This window comes from Oncorhynchus masou, chromosome 24, assembly GCF_036934945.1.
Source record: "Oncorhynchus masou masou isolate Uvic2021 chromosome 24, UVic_Omas_1.1, whole genome shotgun sequence".
In the NCBI taxonomy this organism is placed as follows: Eukaryota; Metazoa; Chordata; class Actinopteri; order Salmoniformes; family Salmonidae; genus Oncorhynchus; species Oncorhynchus masou.
Window position 1 is genome coordinate 1975940 of NC_088235.1, and position 18015 is coordinate 1993954.

At 46.9% G+C, this 18015-nt stretch overlaps 1 protein-coding gene across 1 annotated transcript in view; it reads left to right on the top strand.

Moving 5' to 3' along the window:
• LOC135513359 (ryanodine receptor 2-like) overlaps nucleotides 1–18015 on the top strand; it is a 382179-nt gene that overhangs the window by 176936 nt on the left and 187228 nt on the right. The window contains 10 exon segments of the mRNA XM_064936287.1: nucleotides 2486–2706; nucleotides 3214–3304; nucleotides 4399–4539; nucleotides 5477–5601; nucleotides 5603–5638; nucleotides 5759–5837; nucleotides 6165–6254; nucleotides 11706–11843; nucleotides 15730–15810; nucleotides 16455–16530. Coding sequence (XP_064792359.1) covers nucleotides 2486–2706; nucleotides 3214–3304; nucleotides 4399–4539; nucleotides 5477–5601; nucleotides 5603–5638; nucleotides 5759–5837; nucleotides 6165–6254; nucleotides 11706–11843; nucleotides 15730–15810; nucleotides 16455–16530 — 1078 coding nt within the window.

The window sequence follows — 18015 nt, forward strand, 5'->3', positions numbered from 1 at the left end:
GTGAGTCTCTAACCCTGTAGACACAGTGAGTCTCTAATCCTAACCCTGTAGACACAGTGAGTCTCTAATCCTAACCCTGTAGACACAGTGAGTCTCTAACCCTGTAGACACAGTGAGTCTCTAATCCTAACCCTGTAGACACAGTGAGTCCCTAACCCTGTAGACACAGTGAGTCTCTAACCCTGTAGACACAGTGAGTCTCTAACCCTGTAGACACGGTGAGTCTCTAACCCTGTAGACACAGTGAGTCCCTAACCCTGTAGACACAGTGAGTCTCTAACCCTGTAGACACAGTGAGTCTCTAACCCTGTAGACACGGTGAGTCTCTAACCCTGTAGACACAGTGAGTCTCTAACCCTGTAGACACAGTGAGTCTCTAACCCTGTAGACACAGTGGGTCTCTAACCCTGTAGACACAGTGGGTCTCTAACCCTGTAGACACAGTGAGTCTCTAACCTTATAGACACAGTGAGTCTCTAACCTTATAGACACAGTGAGTCTCTAACCCTGTAGACACAGTGAGTCTCTAACCCTGTAGACACAGTGAGTCTCTAACCCTGTAGACACAGTGAGTCTCTAACCTTATAGACACAGTGAGTCTCTAACCCTGTAGACACAGTGAGTCTCTAACCCTGTAGACACAGTGAGTCTCTAACCTTATAGACACAGTGAGTCTCTAACCCTGTAGACACAGTGAGTCTCTAACCTTATAGACACAGTGAGTCTCTAACCCTGTAGACACAGTGAGTCTCTAACCCTGTAAACACAGTGAGTCTCTAACCCTGTAGACACAGTGAGTCTCTAACCTTATAGACACGGTGAGTCTCTAACCCTGTAGACACAGTGAGTCCCTAACCCTGTAAACACAGTGAGTCTCTAACCTTATAGACACAGTGAGTCTCTAACCTTATAGACACAGTGAGTCTCTAACCCTGTAGACACAGTGAGTCTCTAACCTTGTAGACACAGTGAGACATGGCCCTGACCCTAACCTCGTCCCTGTGTTTTCTCTATGTTTCTCCCCCCAGGCTGCTCTGAGCTCTACAGACATGGCCCTGACCCTAACCTCTGACCTCTACAGACATGGCCCTGACCCTAACCTCGTCCCTGTGTTTTCTCTATGTTTCTCCCCCAGGCTGCTCTGAGCTCTACAGACATGGCCCTGACCCTAACCTCATCCCTGTGTTGTCTCTATGTTTCTCTCCCCAGGCTGCTCTGAGCTCTACAGACATGACCCTGACCCTAAGCTCGTCCCTGTGTTGTCTCTATGTTTCTCCCCCAGGCTGCTCTGAGCTCTACAGACATGGCCCTGACCCTAAGCTCGTCCCTGTGTTGTCTCTATGTTTCTCCCCCAGGCTGCTCTGAGCTCTACAGACATGGCCCTGACCCTAACCTCGTCCCTGTGTTTTCTCTATGTTTCTCTCCCCAGGCTGCTCTGAGCTCTACAGACATGGCCCTGACCCTAAGCTCGTCCCTGTGTTGTCTCTATGTTTCTCCCCCAGGCTGCTCTGACCTCTACAGACATGGCCCTGACCCTAACCTCGTCCCTGTGTTGTCTCTATGTTTCTCCCCCAGGCTGCTCTGAGCTCTACAGACATGGCCCTGACCCTAACCTCATCCCTGTGTTGTCTCTCTGTTTCTCTCCCCAGGCTGCTCTGAGCTCTACAGACATGGCCCTGACCCTAACCTCATCCCTGTGTTGTCTCTATGTTTCTCCCCCAGGCTGCTCTGACCTCTACAGACATGGCCCTGACCCTAACCTCGTCCCTGTGTTGTCTCTATGTTTCTCCCCCAGGCTGCTCTGAGCTCTACAGACATGGCCCTGACCCTAAGCTCGTCCCTGTGTTGTCTCTATGTTTCTCCCCCAGGCTGCTCTGAGCTCTACAGACATGGCCCTGACCCTAACCTCGTCCCTGTGTTTTCTCTATGTTTCTCCCCCAGGCTGCTCTGAGCTCTACAGACATGGCCCTGACCCTAACCTCGTCCCTGTGTTGTCTCTATGTTTCTCCCCCAGGCTGCTCTGAGCTCTACAGACATGGCCCTGACCCTAACCTCGTCCCTGTGTTGTCTCTATGTTTCTCCCCCAGGCTGCTCTGAGCTCTACAGACATGGCCCTGACCCTAACCTCGTCCCTGTGTTGTCTCTATGTTTCTCCCCCAGGCTGCTCTGAGCTCTACAGACATGGCCCTGACCCTAACCTCGTCCCTGTGTTGTCTCTATGTTTCTCCCCCAGGCTGCTCTGAGCTCTACAGACATGGCCCTAACCCTAACCTCATCCCTGTGTTGTCTCTATGTTTCTCCCCCAGGCTGCTCTGAGCTCTACAGACATGGCCCTGACCCTAAGCTCGTCCCTGTGTTGTCTCTATGTTTCTCTCCCCAGGCTGCTCTGAGCTACAGACATGGCCCTGACCCTAACCTCTGACCTCTACAGACATGGCCCTGACCCTAACCTCGTCCCTGTGTTGTCTCTATGTTTCTCCCCCAGGCTGCTCTGAGCTCTACAGACATGGCCCTGGCCCTCAACAGGTACCTGTGTACAGCGGTTCTTCCCCTGCTCACTAAGTGTGCTCCGCTGTTCGCTGGGACAGAGCCCTACGCCTCGCTCATAGACTCTCTACTTCACACCGTCTACCGTCTCTCTAAAGGATGCTGCCTCACCAAGGCACAGAGAGACGCTATCGAGGAGTGTCTGCTGGCCACTTGTGGGTAAGGAATGGCTTTCGGGTTACTCTCTGCTTGTCTATTTGACTGGCCACCTGTGGGTAAGGGATGGTTACAACTGTCGGGATGGAAACTCTATGTGACTATCTGTCTTCTAGCTACAGATATAGGATCTTAATTTGATCATCCTGTGGATGAAAATTAAAAATGTGTAGTGTATTTGAGGTTTTATAAGGCTTCTGAAGTTTTGTAATTACGATTTAGAAATGTGAGACTAGATTATCAACCCTTACAGAAATGTCCATTCATTATAATCTACATAATAATTCACATTTCCAGTTACTGCAGGATTATTTTCCTGCTGTAGCAAACTGGCTCAAATTAAGATCCTACATCTGTAGGTGTGGCTCAGGGATGTTAGGGGGACACTTTCCTACTTCTACGGTAGTGATCCTTTAATAAGCCTCCACGTGTGTGTGTGTGTGTGTGTGTGTGTGTGTGTGTGTGTGTGTGTGTGTGTGTGTGTGTGTGTGTGTGTGTGTGTGTTCCCAGTCAACTGAGGCCGTCCATGATGCAACACCTGCTGAGACGCTTGGTGTTCGATGTTCCTCTCCTCAACGAACACACCAAGATGCCTCTCAAGGTTTCATTAGGTCTTCTTCTCTGTAGCCCGCCAAGAGGCTAATCTCCTGACACAATGTCCTCCAACCTCATCCGCCAACATCATCCTCCAACATCATCCAGCCTCCTCCTCCCTCCTTCCTTCCATCCCCCCTCATCCAACCTCCTTGTCCAACCTCCTCCTCCCTCCTTCTTTCCCTCCCTCCTCCAACCTCATGCAACCTCCTCCTCTAACCTCCTCCAACCTCATCCAATCTCATCCAACCTCATCCAACCTCCTCCTCCATCATCCTCCTCCTCATCCTCCTCCTCCAACCTCATCCTCATCCAACCTCCTTGTCCAACCTCCTCCTCCCTCCTTCTTTCCCTCCCTCCTCCAACCTCCTCCTCCAACCTCTTCCTCCTCCTCCAACCACATCCTCAAACCTCCTCCTCCTCCAACCTCCTCCTCCAACGTCCTCCTCCTCCAACCTCCTTTTCCTCCATCCTCCTCCAACCTCCTCCTCCAACCACATCCTCCAACCTCCTCATCCTCCAACCACATCCTCCATCCTCCTCCAACCTCCTCCTCCAACCTCCTCCTCCTCCAACCTCCTCCTCCAACCTCCTCCTCCTCCATCCTCCTCCAACCACATCCTCAAACCTCCTCCTCCTCCAACCTCCTCCTCCATCCTCCTCCAACCTCCAACCTCCTCCTCCAACCTCCTCCTCCTACCTCCTCCTCCAACCTCCTCCTCCATCCTCCTCCAACCTCCAACCTCCTCCTCCTCCAACCTCCTCCTCCAACCTCCTCCTCCAACCTCCTCCTCCAACCTCCTCCTCCTCCAACCTCCTCCTCCAACCTCCTCCTCCAACCTCCTCCTCCATCCTCCTCCAACCTCCAACCTCCTCCTCCTCCAACCTCCTCCTCCAACCTCCTCCTCCTCCAACCTCCTCCTCCTCCAACCTCCTCCTCCAACCTCCTCCTCCAACCTCCTCCTCCTCCAACCTCCTCCTCCAACCTCCTCCTCCAACCTCCTCCAACCTCATTATAATAGTGTGTGTGTGTGTTTCTGAGGTGGTCAGTAATCATGCATCTTTGAGCACGATTGTAGACTGTGTATCTTGATGTTTCAGCTGTTGACCAATCACTACGAGCGTTGTTGGAAGTACTACTGTCTGACAGGCGGCTGGGGGAGCTTTGGGGCGTCGTCGGACGAAGAGCTGCATCTCTCCAGGAAGCTGTTCTGGGGCATCTTCGATGCTCTGTCTCGCAAGGTACAGACTAGATCCAGTGGTGGCTGGTGAGGGGAGGAGGACGGGCTCATAATAATGTCTGCAACGGAGTAAAGGGGAATGGCATCGAACACCTGGAAACCGTGGAAACCACGCGCCGGATGTATTTGATACCGTTCCTGTGATTTCCCGCTCCAGCCATTACAACGAGCCCCGTCCTCCCAAAAGGAAGGTGTCACCAACCTCCTGTGGACTACATGTACTGTGGTATTCAGTCCATCTACTGTGGTATTCAGTCCATCTACTGTGGTATTCAGTCCATCTACTGTGGTATGCAGTCCATCTACTGTGGTATTCAGTCCATCTACTGTGGTATTCAGTCCATCTACTGTGGTATTCAGTCCATCTACTGTGGTATGCAGTCCATCTACTGTGGTATTCAGTCCATCTACTGTGGTATTCAGTCCATCTACTGTGGTATTCAGTCCATCTACTGTGGTATTCAGTCCATCTACTGTGGTATTCAGTCCATCTACTGTGGTATTCAGTCCATCTACTGTGGTATTCAGTCCATCTACTGTGGTATTCAGTCCATCTACTGTGGTATTCAGTCCATCTACTGTGCTTATCACGGTGTTGTACCTATTGAAGATGCTGAGATTGTGATGGTTTAGGGCCCTCTAGTGGTCAGTGGGAAACATCACCTTCCATACTATCGTACCCTCTGAATACATACAGTTGTAATCCAATACACCTTGTAACTTCACTCACATTCATATGCAGCGGTCTCCTCTCCCCCTCCAGGAGCTGTTTAAGCTGGCTCTCCCGTGTCTGAGTGCTGTGGCTCCTGACTACACACACACACACACACACACACACACACACACACACACACACACACACACACACACACACACACACACACACACACACACACACACTCTCTCTTCATATGCAGCGTTCTCCTCTCCCCCTCCAGAGGTATGACCAGGAGCTGTTTAAGCTGGCTCTCCCGTGTCTGAGTGCTGTGGCCGGGGCACTACCACCCGACTACACGGAGAGTAACTATGTGGCCGTGATGGAGAAACAGTCCTCTATGGACGCGAGGAAACTTCAACCCACAGCCAGCAGACACCACCAAGTAAGACACCGTTGATTCAGTGGATCCAGTCTGAACACATCAAGGTATTCTCTTCTTCCTGATGGGGACGTGTGACAGTGACGGTCGTTCTACTTCTTTTGTGTTCCTGCCGTGGCCCAGTGTGAACGTCCCGGAGGAGCTGGATCACTTTGTCAGTAAATACGCTGAGCATTCACATGACAAGTGGTCCATGGACAAGGTGAGGGGGTTGTCTCTAGCTCTTGATTGATTGAGGAATTGATGAATTGATTCAGTCGATGATTCAGTTATTGATTCATTGATTCAGTCATTGATTCAGTCATTGATTCAGTCATTGATTCATCCATTGATTCATTGATTCTGTCATTGATTCATTGAGTGAGTCATTGATTCATTGATTCAGTCATTGATTCATATATTCAGTCATTGATTCATTGCTTCAGCCATTGATTAATTGATTCATATATTCAGTCATTGATTAATTCATAAATTAATGATTTTTAAATCGCTCTCTCTCCTATATCTCTCTCTCTCTTGTCTGTCTCAGTTCTCCAACGGCTGGGTTCACGGGGACAAGGTGTGTGAGGCCTCGAAAGCCCACCCTCTCCTCAAGCCCTATAAAGGGCTGTCAGAGAAGGTAAGATCGTACTGGAACACGAGGCTGTGTTGTATCATCTGTTAGTCAACAACCAGGTCAGACTCAGTTCATCAACAACCAGGTCAGACACAGTTCATCAACAACCAGGTCAGACTCAGTTCATCAACAACCAGGTCAGACACAGTTCTTCAACAACCAGGTCAGACTCAGTTCATCAACAACCAGGTCAGACTCAGTTCATCAACAACCAGGTCAGACTCAGTTCATCAACAACCAGGTCAGACTCAGTTCATCAACAACCAGGTCAGACTCAGTTCATCAACAACCAGGTCAGACTCAGTTCATAAACAACCAGGTCAGACACAGTTCATCAACAACCAGGTCAGACTCAGTTCATCAACAACCAGGTCAGACTCAGTTCATCAACAACCAGGTCAGACTCAGTTCATAAACAACCAGGTCAGACACAGTTCATCAACAACCAGGTCAGACACAGTTCATCAACAACCAGGTCAGACTCTGTTAATCAACAACCAGGTCAGACTCTGTTCAACAACAACCAGGTCAGACACAGTTCATCAACAACCAGGTCAGACACAGTTCATCAACAACCAGGTCAGACTCTGTTCATCAACAACCAGGTCAGACTCAGTTCATCAACAACCAGGTCAGACTCAGTTCATCAACAACCAGGTCAGACACAGTTCATCAACAACCAGGTCAGACTCAGTTCATCAACAACCAGGTTAGACTCAGTCCATCAACAACCAGGTCGGACTCAGTTCACCAACAACCAGGTCAGACTCAGTTCATCAACAACCAGGTCAGACACAGTTCATCAACAACCAGGTCGGACTCAGTTCACCAACAACCAGGTCAGACTCAGTTCATCAACAACCAGGTCAGACTCAGTTCATCAACAACCAGGTCAGACGCAGTTCATCAACAACCAGGTCGGACACAGTCCATCAACAACCAGGTCAGACTCAGTTCATCAACAACCAGGTCAGACAAAGTTCATCAACAACCAGGTCAGACTCAGTTCATCAACAACCAGGTCAGACACAGTTCATCAACAACCAGGTCAGACTCAGTTCATCAACAACCAGGTCTGACTCAGTTCATCAACAACCAGGTCAGGTCAGACTCAGTTCATCAACAACCAGGTCAGACTCAGTTCATCAACAACCAGGTCAGACTCAGTTCATCAACAACCAGGTCAGACTCAGTTCATCAACAACCAGGTCAGACTCTGTTAATCAACAACCAGGTCAGACTCAGTTCATCAACAACCAGGTCAGACTCAGTTCATCAACAACCAGGTCAGACTCAGTTCATCAACAACCAGGTCAGACTCAGTTCATCAACAACCAGGTCAGACTCAGTTAATCAACAACCAGGTCAGACAAAGTTCATCAACAACCAGGTCAGACTCAGTTTATCAACAACCAGGTCAGATACAGTTCATCAACAACCAGGTCAGACACAGTTCATCAACAACCAGGTCAGACACAGTTCATCAACAACCAGGTCAGACACAGTTCATCAACAACCAGGTCAGACACAGTTCATCAACAACCAGGTCAGACTCAGTTCATCAACAACCAGGTCAGACTCAGTTCATCAACAACCAGGTCAGACACAGTTCATCAACAACCAGGTCAGACTCAGTTCATCAACAACCAGGTCAGACTCAGTTCATCAACAACCAGGTCAGACTCAGTTCATCAACAACCAGGTCAGACTCAGTTCATCAACAACCAGGTCAGACTCTGTTCATCAACAACCAGGTCAGACACAGTTCATCAACAATCAGGTCAGACTCAATTCATCAACAACCAGGTCAGACTCAATTCATCAACAACCAGGTCAGACTCTGTTCATCAACAACCAGGTCAGACTCAGTTCATCAACAACCAGGTCAGACTCAGTTAATCAACAACCAGGTTAGACTCAGTTCATCAACAACCAGGTCAGACTCTGTTCATCAACAACCAGGTCAGACTCAGTTCATCAACAACCAGGTCAGACTCAGTTCATCAACAACCAGGTCAGACTCAGTTCATCAACAACCAGGTCAGACTCAGTTCATCAACAACCAGGTCAGACTCAGTTCATCAACAACCAGGTCAGACTCAGTTCATCAACAACCAGGTCAGACTCAGTTTATCAACAACCAGGTCAGACTCAGTTCATCAACAACCAGGTCAGACTCAGTTCATCAACAACCAGGTCAGACTCAGTTCTTCAACAACCAGGTCAGACTCAGTTCATCAACAACCAGGTCAGACTCAGTTCATCAACAACCAGGTCAGACTCAGTTCATCAACAACCAGGTCAGACTCAGTTCATCAACAACCAGGTCAGACTCAGTTCATCAACAACCAGGTCAGACTCAGTTGATCAACAACCAGGTCAGGTCAGACTCAGTTCATCAACAACCAGGTCAGACTCAGTTCATCAACAACCAGGTCAGACTCAGTTCATCAACAACCAGGTCAGACTCAGTTCATCAACAACCAGGTCAGACTCAGTTCATCAACAACCAGGTCAGACTCAGTTCATCAACAACCAGGTCAGACTCAGTTCATCAACAACCAGGTCAGACTCAGTTAATCAACAACCAGGTCAGACACAGTTCATCAACAACCAGGTCAGACTCAGTTCATCAACAACCAGGTCAGACTCAGTTCATCAACAACCAGGTCAGACTCAGTTCATAAACAACCAGGTCAGACTCAGTTGATCAACAACCAGGTCAGACTCAGTTCATCAACAACCAGGTCAGACTCAGTTCATCAACAACCAGGTCAGACTCAGTTCATCAACAACCAGGTCAGACTCAGTTCATAAACAACCAGGTCAGACTCAGTTGATCAACAACCAGGTCAGACTCAGTTCATCAACAACCAGGTCGGACTCAGTTCATCAACAACCAGGTCAGACTCAGTTCATCAACAACCAGGTCAGACTCAGTTCATCAACAACCAGGTTAGACTCAGTTCATCAACAACCAGGTCAGACTCAGTTCAACAACAACCAGGTCAGACTCAGTTCATCAACAACCAGGTCAGACACAGTTCATCAACAACCAGGTCAGACTCAGTTCAACAACAACCAGGTCAGACTCAGTTCAACAACAACCAGGTCAGACTCAGTTCATCAACAACCAGGTCAGACACAGTTCACCAACAACCAGGTCAGACTCAGTTAATCAACAACCAGGTCAGACACAGTTCATCAACAACCAGGTCAGGTCAGACACAGTTCATCAACAACCAGGTCAGACTCAGTTCATCAACAACCAGGTCAGACTCAGTTCATCAACAACCAGGCCAGACACAGTTCATCAACAACCAGGTCAGACTCAGTTCATCAACAACCAGGTCAGATACAGTTCATCAACAACCAGGTCAGACTCAGTCCATCAACAACCAGGTCAGACTCAGTTCATCAACAACCAGGTCAGATACAGTTCATCAACAACCAGGTCAGACTCAGTTCATCAACAACCAGGTCAGATACAGTTCATCAACAACCAGGTCAGACTCAGTCCATCAACAACCAGGTCAGGTCAGACTCAGTTCATCAACAACCAGGCCAGGTCAGACTCAGTTCAACAACAACCAGGTCAGACTCAGTTCATCAACAACCAGGTCAGACTCAGTTAATCAACAACCAGGTCAGACTCAGTTAATCAACAACCAGGTCAGACTCAGTTCATCAACAACCAGGTCAGACTCAGTTCATCAACAACCAGGTCAGACGCAGTTCATCAACAACCAGGTCAGACTCAGTTCATCAACAACCAGGTCAGACACAGTTCATCAACAACCAGGTCAGACTCAGTTCATCAACAACCAGGTCAGACTCAGTTCATCAACAACCAGGTCAGACTCAGTTCATCAACAACCAGGTCAGACTCAGTTCATCAACAACCAGGTCAGACTCAGTTCATCAACAACCAGGTCAGACTCAGTTCATCAACAACCAGGTCAGACACAGTTCATCAACAACCAGGTCAGACTCAGTTCAACAACAACCAGGTCAGACTCTGTTCATCAACAACCAGGTCAGACTCAGTTAATCAACAACCAGGTCAGACTCAGTTCATCAACAACCAGGTCAGACTCAGTTCTTCAACAACCAGGTCAGACTCAGTTCAACAACAACCAGGTCAGACTCTGTTCATCAACAACCAGGTCAGACTCAGTTCATCAACAACCAGGTCAGACTCTGTTCATCAACAACCAGGTCAGACACAGTTCACCAACAACCAGGTCAGACTCAGTTCATCAACAACCAGGTCAGGTCAGACTCAGTTCATCAACAACCAGGTCAGACTCAGTTCAACAACAACCAGGTCAGACACAGTTCATCAACAACCAGGTCAGACTCAGTTCATCAACAACCAGGTCAGACTCAGTTCATCAACAACCAGGTCAGACTCAGTTCATCAACAACCAGGTCAGACTCAGTTCATCAACAACCAGGTCAGACTCAGTTCATCAACAACCAGGTCAGACTCAGTTCATCAACAACCAGGTCAGACTCAGTTCATCAACAACCAGGTCAGGTCAGACTCAGTTCATCAACAACCAGGTCAGACTCAGTTCATCAACAACCAGGTCAGACTCAGTTCATCAACAACCAGGTCAGACTCAGTTCTTCAACAACCAGGTCAGACTCAGTTAATCAACAACCAGGTCAGACTCAGTTCATCAACAACCAGGTCAGACACAGTTCATCAACAACCAGGTCAGACTCAGTTCATCAACAACCAGGTCAGACACAGTTCATCAACAACCAGGTCAGACTCAGTTCATCAACAACCAGGTCAGACTCAGTTCATCAACAACCAGGTCAGACTCAGTTCATCAACAACAACCAGGTCAGACTCAGTTCAACAACAACCAGGTCAGACTATGTTCATCAACAACCAGGTCAGACTCAGTTCATCAACAACCAGGTTAGACTCAGTTCATCAACAACCAGGTCAGACTCAGTTCATCAACAACCAGGTCAGGTCAGACTCAGTTCATCAACAACCAGGTTAGACTCAGTTCATCAACAACCAGGTCAGACACAGTTCATCAACAACCAGGTCAGGTCAGACTCAGTTCATCAACAACCAGGTCAGACTCAGTTCAACAACAACCAGGTCAGACTCAGTTCATCAACAACCAGGTTAGACTCAGTTCATCAACAACCAGGTCAGACACAGTTCATCAACAACCAGGTCAGGTCAGACTCAGTTCATCAACAACCAGGTCAGACTCAGTTAATCAACAACCAGGTCAGACTCAGTTAATCAACAACCAGGTCAGACACAGATCATCAACAAAGTTTCACTATGTGTCTCCTCTACTGTACTGTAGGATAAAGAGGTTTATGTTTCTAACCTCCGGTCTCTCTCTGAGTCTCTTCCCTGTGAGATATATATTTCTACCTTACAGTCTCTCTCTGAGCCTCTTCTCTGTGTCCCTCTAGGATAAAGAGTTGTACCGTTGGCCTATCAAGGAGTCTCTGAAGACGATGGTGATGTGGTGCTGGAGCATAGAGAGGACCAGGGAGGGAGACCCAGCCAGCCTACACAACAGATCACGTAGGATCTCTCAGATCAGCCAGGTAGGAGGCAGTCACAGCCTTACAGTAACAACGTACAGTACTGACTGGGATGTGACACACTTCCAGCTGTTCCATCCATTCTAATGCACTGTGTTATACTGCTCCTAGTAATGCCTTTACGTGGTCGTCCAGTCTCCTCTCTGATTCATACACTCCACAGCTCAGTAGGGACCTTCCCAACAGTAGACACTGACTGTTTCAGCACAGCGAAATATACAGTATGTCCTTCACCTGTCAGAGCAAAGTACAGGACATGTCAAGTGGATAACAGGATCTGAGACTACAGGACATGTCAAGTACCTAACAGGATCTGAGACTACAGAACATGTCAAGTATCTAACAGGATCCGAGACTACAGGACATGTCAAGTAGCTAACAGTCCTTAGAAGAGTCCTGAGACTACAGGACATGTCAAGTAGCTAACAGTCCTTAGAAGCGTCCTGAGACTACAGGACATGTCAAGTATCTAACAGGATCCGAGACTTCAGGACATGTCAAGTAGCTAACAGTCCTTAGAAGAGTCCTGAGACTACAGGACATGTCAAGTAGCTAACAGGATCCGAGACTACAGGACATGTCAAGTAGCTAACAGTCCTTAGAAGAGTCCTGAGACTACAGGACATGTCAAGTACCTAACAGGATCTGAGACTACAGGACATGTCAAGTAGCTAACAGTCCTTAGAAGAGTCCTGAGACTACAGAACATGTCAAGTAGCTAACAGTCCTTAGAAGAGTCCTGAGACTACAGGACATGTCAAGTAGCTAACAGTCCTTAGAAGAGTCCTGAGACTACAGAACATGTCAAGTATCTAACAGGATCCGAGACTACAGGACATGTCAAGTAGCTAACAGTCCTTAGAAGAGTCCTGAGACTACAGGACATATCAAGTAGCTAACAGTCCTTAGAAGAGTCCTGAGACTACAGGACATGTCAAGTAGCTAACAGGATCCGAGACTACAGGACATGTCAAGTATCTAACAGGCCTGAGTAGAGTCCTGAGACTACAGGACATGTCAAGTATCTAACAGTCCTTAGAAGAGTCCTGAGACTACAGGACATGTCAAGTAGCTAACAGTCCTGAGAAGAGTCCTGAGACTACAGGACATGTCAAGTAGCTAACAGTCCTTAGAAGAGTCCTGAGACTACAGGACATATCAAGTAGCTAACAGGCCTGAGAAGAGTCCTGAGACTACAGGACATGTCAAGTAGCTAACAGTCCTTAGAAGAGTCCTGAGACTACAGGACATGTCAAGTAGCTAACAGTCCTTAGAAGAGTCCCGAGACTACAGGACATGTCAAGTATCTAACAGTCCTTAGAAGAGTCCTGAGACTACAGGACATGTCAAGTACCTAACAGTCCTTAGAAGAGTCCTGAGACTACAGGACATGTCAAGTATCTAACAGTCCTTAGAAGAGTCCTGAGACTACAGGACATATCAAGTAGCTAACAGGCCTGAGAAGGGTCCTGAGACTACAGGACATGTCAAGTATCTAACAGTCCTTAGAAGAGTCCTGAGACTACAGGACATATCAAGTAGCTAACAGTCCTTAGAAGAGTCCTGAGACTACAGGACATGTCAAGTATCTAACAGGATCCGAGACTACAGGACATGTCAAGTATCTAACAGTCCTTAGAAGAGTCCTGAGACTACAGGACATATCAAGTATCTAACAGTCCTTAGAAGAGTCCTGAGACTACAGGACATATCAAGTAGCTAACAGTCCTTAGAAGAGTCCCGAGACTACAGGACATATCAAGTAGCTAACAGTCCTTAGAAGAGTCCCGAGACTACAGGACATATCAAGTAGCTAACAGTCCTGAGAAGAGTCCTGAGACTACAGGACATATCAAGTAGCTAACAGTCCTTAGAAGAGTCCTGAGACTACAGGACATATCAAGTACCTAACAGTCCTTAGAAGAGTCCCGAGACTACAGGACATATCAAGTAGCTAACAGTCCTTAGAAGAGTCCTGAGACTACAGGACATGTCAAGTAGCTAACAGTCCTTAGAAGAGTCCTGAGACTACAGGACATGTCAAGTAGCTAACAGTCCTGAGAAGAGTCCTGAGACTACAGGACATATCAAGTAGCTAACAGTCCTTAGAAGAGTCCTGAGACTACAGGACATATCAAGTAGCTAACAGTCCTTAGAAGAGTCCTGAGACTACAGGACATATCAAGTATCTAACAGGATCTGAGACTACAGGACATGTCAAGTAGCTAACAGTCCTTAGAAGAGTCCTGAGACTACAAGACATGTCAAGTAGCTAACAGTCCTTAGAAGAGTCCTGAGACTACAGGACATGTCAAGTAGCTAACAGTCCTTAGAAGAGTCCTGAGACTACAGGACATATCAAGTATCTAACAGGATCCGAGACTACAGGACATGTCAAGTAGCTAACAGTCCTTAGAAGAGTCCTGAGACTACAGAACATATCAAGTATCTAACAGGATCCGAGACTACAGGACATGTCAAGTAGCTAACAGTCCTTAGAAGAGTCCTGAGACTACAGGACATGTCAAGTACCTAACAGGATCCGAGACTACAGGACACGTCAAGTAGCTAACAGTCCTTAGAAGAGTCCTGAGACTACAGGACATGTCAAGTAGCTAACAGTCCTTAGAAGAGTCCTGAGACTACAGGACATGTCAAGTAGCTAACAGTCCTGAGAAGAGTCCTGAGACTACAGGACATGTCAAGTAGCTAACAATATCTGAGACTACAGGACATATCAAGTAGCTAACAGGCCTGAGAAGAGTCCTGAGACTACAGGACATGTCAAGTATCTAACAGGATCCAAGACTACAGGACATGTCAAGTACCTAACAGGATCCGAGACTACAGGACATGTCAAGTACCTAACAGGCCTGAGAAGAGTCCTGAGACTACAGGACATGTCAAGTAGCTAACAGTCCTTAGAAGAGTCCTGAGACTACAGGACATGTCAAGTAGCTAACAGTCCTGAGACTACAGGACATGTCAAGTAGCTAACAGTCCTTAGAAGAGTCCTGAGACTACAGGACATGTCAAGTATCTAACAGTCCTTAGAAGAGACCTGAGACTACAGGACATGTCAAGTAGCTAACAGTCCTTAGAAGAGTCCTGAGACTACAGGACATGTCAAGTAGCTAACAGTCCTGAGAAGAGTCCTGAGACTACAGGACATGTCAAGTAGCTAACAGTCCTGAGAAGAGTCCTGAGACTACAGGACATGTCAAGTAGCTAACAGTCCTTAGAAGAGTCCTGAGACTACAGGACATGTCAAGTAGCTAACAGGCCTGAGAAGAGTCCTGAGAATACAGGACATGTCAAGTAGCTAACAGTCCTTAGAAGAGTCCTGAGACTACAGGACATGTCAAGTAGCTAACAGTCCTGAGAAGAGTCCTGAGACTACAGGACATGTCAAGTAGCTAACAGTCCTTAGAAGAGTCCTGAGACTACAGGACATGTCAAGTAGCTAACAGTCCTTAGAAGAGTCCTGAGACTACAGGACATGTCAAGTAGCTAACAGGATCCGAGTCTACAGGACATGTCAAGTAGCTAACAGGCCTGAGAAGAGTCCTGAGACTACAGGACATGTCAAGTAGCTAACAGTCCTTAGAAGAGTCCTGAGACTACAGGACATGTCAAGTACCTAACAGGATCCGAGACTACAGGACATGTCAAGTAGCTAACAGTCCTTAGAAGAGTCCTGAGACTACAGGACATGTCAAGTATCTAACAGGATCTGAGACTACAGGACATGTCAAGTAGCTAACAGTCCTTAGAAGAGTCATGAGACTACAGGACATGTCAAGTAGCTAACAGTCCTTAGAAGAGTCCTGAGACTACAGGACATGTCAAGTAGCTAACAGTCTTGTCTCTCCCTCTGTGTTCTGTCCAGCAACACTCTGTCGAAGGAGCTCCAGGTTTCAGCCCCAGACCCATCGACATGAGCAATGTCACACTGTCCCGGGACCTGCACGTGAGTGACATGCTACACATACTCTAAGTGACACGCTACACGTACGCTGAGTGACACGATACACATACTCTGAGTGACACGCTAACCATATTCTGAGTGACATTCTACACGTACACTGAGTACCATGTGACACGCTACACATAATCTGAGTGACATGCTACACATACTCTGAGTGACACGCTACACATGCTCTGAGTGACACACTACACATACTCTGAGTGACACGCTACACATACTCTGAGTGACACGCTACACGTACTCTGAGTGACACGCTACACGTACTATGAGTGACACGCTACACATACTCTGAGTGACACGCTACACATACTCTGAGTGACACGCTACACATACTCTGAGTGACACGCTACACATGCTCTGAGTGACACACTACACATACTCTGAGTGACACGCTACACATACTCTGAGTGACACGCTACACGTACTCTGAGTGACACGCTACACGTACTCTGAGTGACACGCTACACAGACTCTGAGTGACACGCTACACATACTCTGAGTGACACGCTACACTGCTGAACGCTGCTCATTCTGTGTTACTTGCAACACAAGATGTGCATATAATGGTTATGACAAAGCGAGCCCCAGTCTAGTTGTTAACGTGAGTGTTTCTTATGTCTCTTCAGTCTATGGCAGAACTGCTTGCAGAGAACTATCATAATATTTGGGCAAAGAAGAAGAAACTTGAACTGGAAGCCAAAGGTGCGTACAGTCGGACAGATTGTCCTTTAGGACAGACTTACCTCTGGTCCGCTTCCAACACCAAGTAACCTGCTGTTCCCGGTCTTGATTTGGTAACTGGTTTCTTGTCCTTGATCTGTTGCTGTGCCCCTCTGTACCTCTCTCTATCTCTGTCTCCTGTGTTTGATAGGTAGAACAGTACTCTTTACTGATGAAGGTAACATGACGTCCAACTGCAGCTCACACTGCTGCTAGACATCCAACTAGAGACCTTAGATAGCTGCTAGACATCCAACTAGAGACCTTAGATAGCTGCTAGACATCCAACTAGAGACCTTAGATAGCTGCTAGACATCCAACTAGAGACCTTAGATATATGTTAGACATCCAACTAGAGACCTTAGATATCTGTTAAACATCCAACTAGAGACCTTAGATATCTGTTAGACATCCAACTAGAGACCTTAGATAGCTGCTAGACATCCAACTAGAGACCTTAGATATCTGTTAAACATCCAACTAGAGACCTTAGATAGCTGCTAGACATCCAACTAGAGACCTTAGATATCTGTTAAACATCCAACTACAGACATTAGATAGCTGCTAGACATCCAACTAGAGACCTTAGATATCTGTTAAACATCCAACTACAGACATTAGATAGCTGCTAGACATCCAACTAGAGACCTTAGATAGCTGCTAGACATCCAACTAGAGACCTTAGATATCTGTTAAACATCCAACTACAGACATTAGATAGCTGCTAGACATCCAACTAGAGACCTTATATAGCTGCTAGACATCCAACTAGAGACCTTAGATAGCTGCTAGACATCCAACTAGAGACCTTAGATATCTGATAAACATCCAACTACAGACATTAGATAGCTGCTAGACATCCAACTAGAGACCTTAGATAGCTGCTAGACATCCAACTAGAGACCTTAGATATCTGTTAAACATCCAACTACAGACATTAGATAGCTGCTAGACATCCAACTAGAGACCTTAGATAGCTGCTAGACATCCAACTAGAGACCTTAGATATCTGATAAACATCCAACTACAGACATTAGATAGCTGCTAGACATCCAACTAGAGACCTTAGATAGCTGCTAGACATCCAACTAGAGACCTTAGATATCTGTTAAACATCCAACTACAGACATTAGATAGCTGCTAGACATCCAACTAGAGACCTTAGATATCTGTTAAACATCCAACTAGAGACCTTAGATATCTGATAAACATCCAACTAGAGACCTTAGATATCTGTTAAACATCCAACTAGAGACCTTAGATATCTGATAAACATCCAACTAGAGACCTTAGATATCTGATAAACATCCAACTAGAGACCTTAGATATCTGATAAACATCCAACTAGAGACAGAGACCTTAGCTATAGAGACCAGAGACCTTAGATATACTAGAGACCTTAGATATATGTTAGAGACAGAACTAGAGACCTTAGATATATGTTAGAGACAGAACTAGAGACCTTAG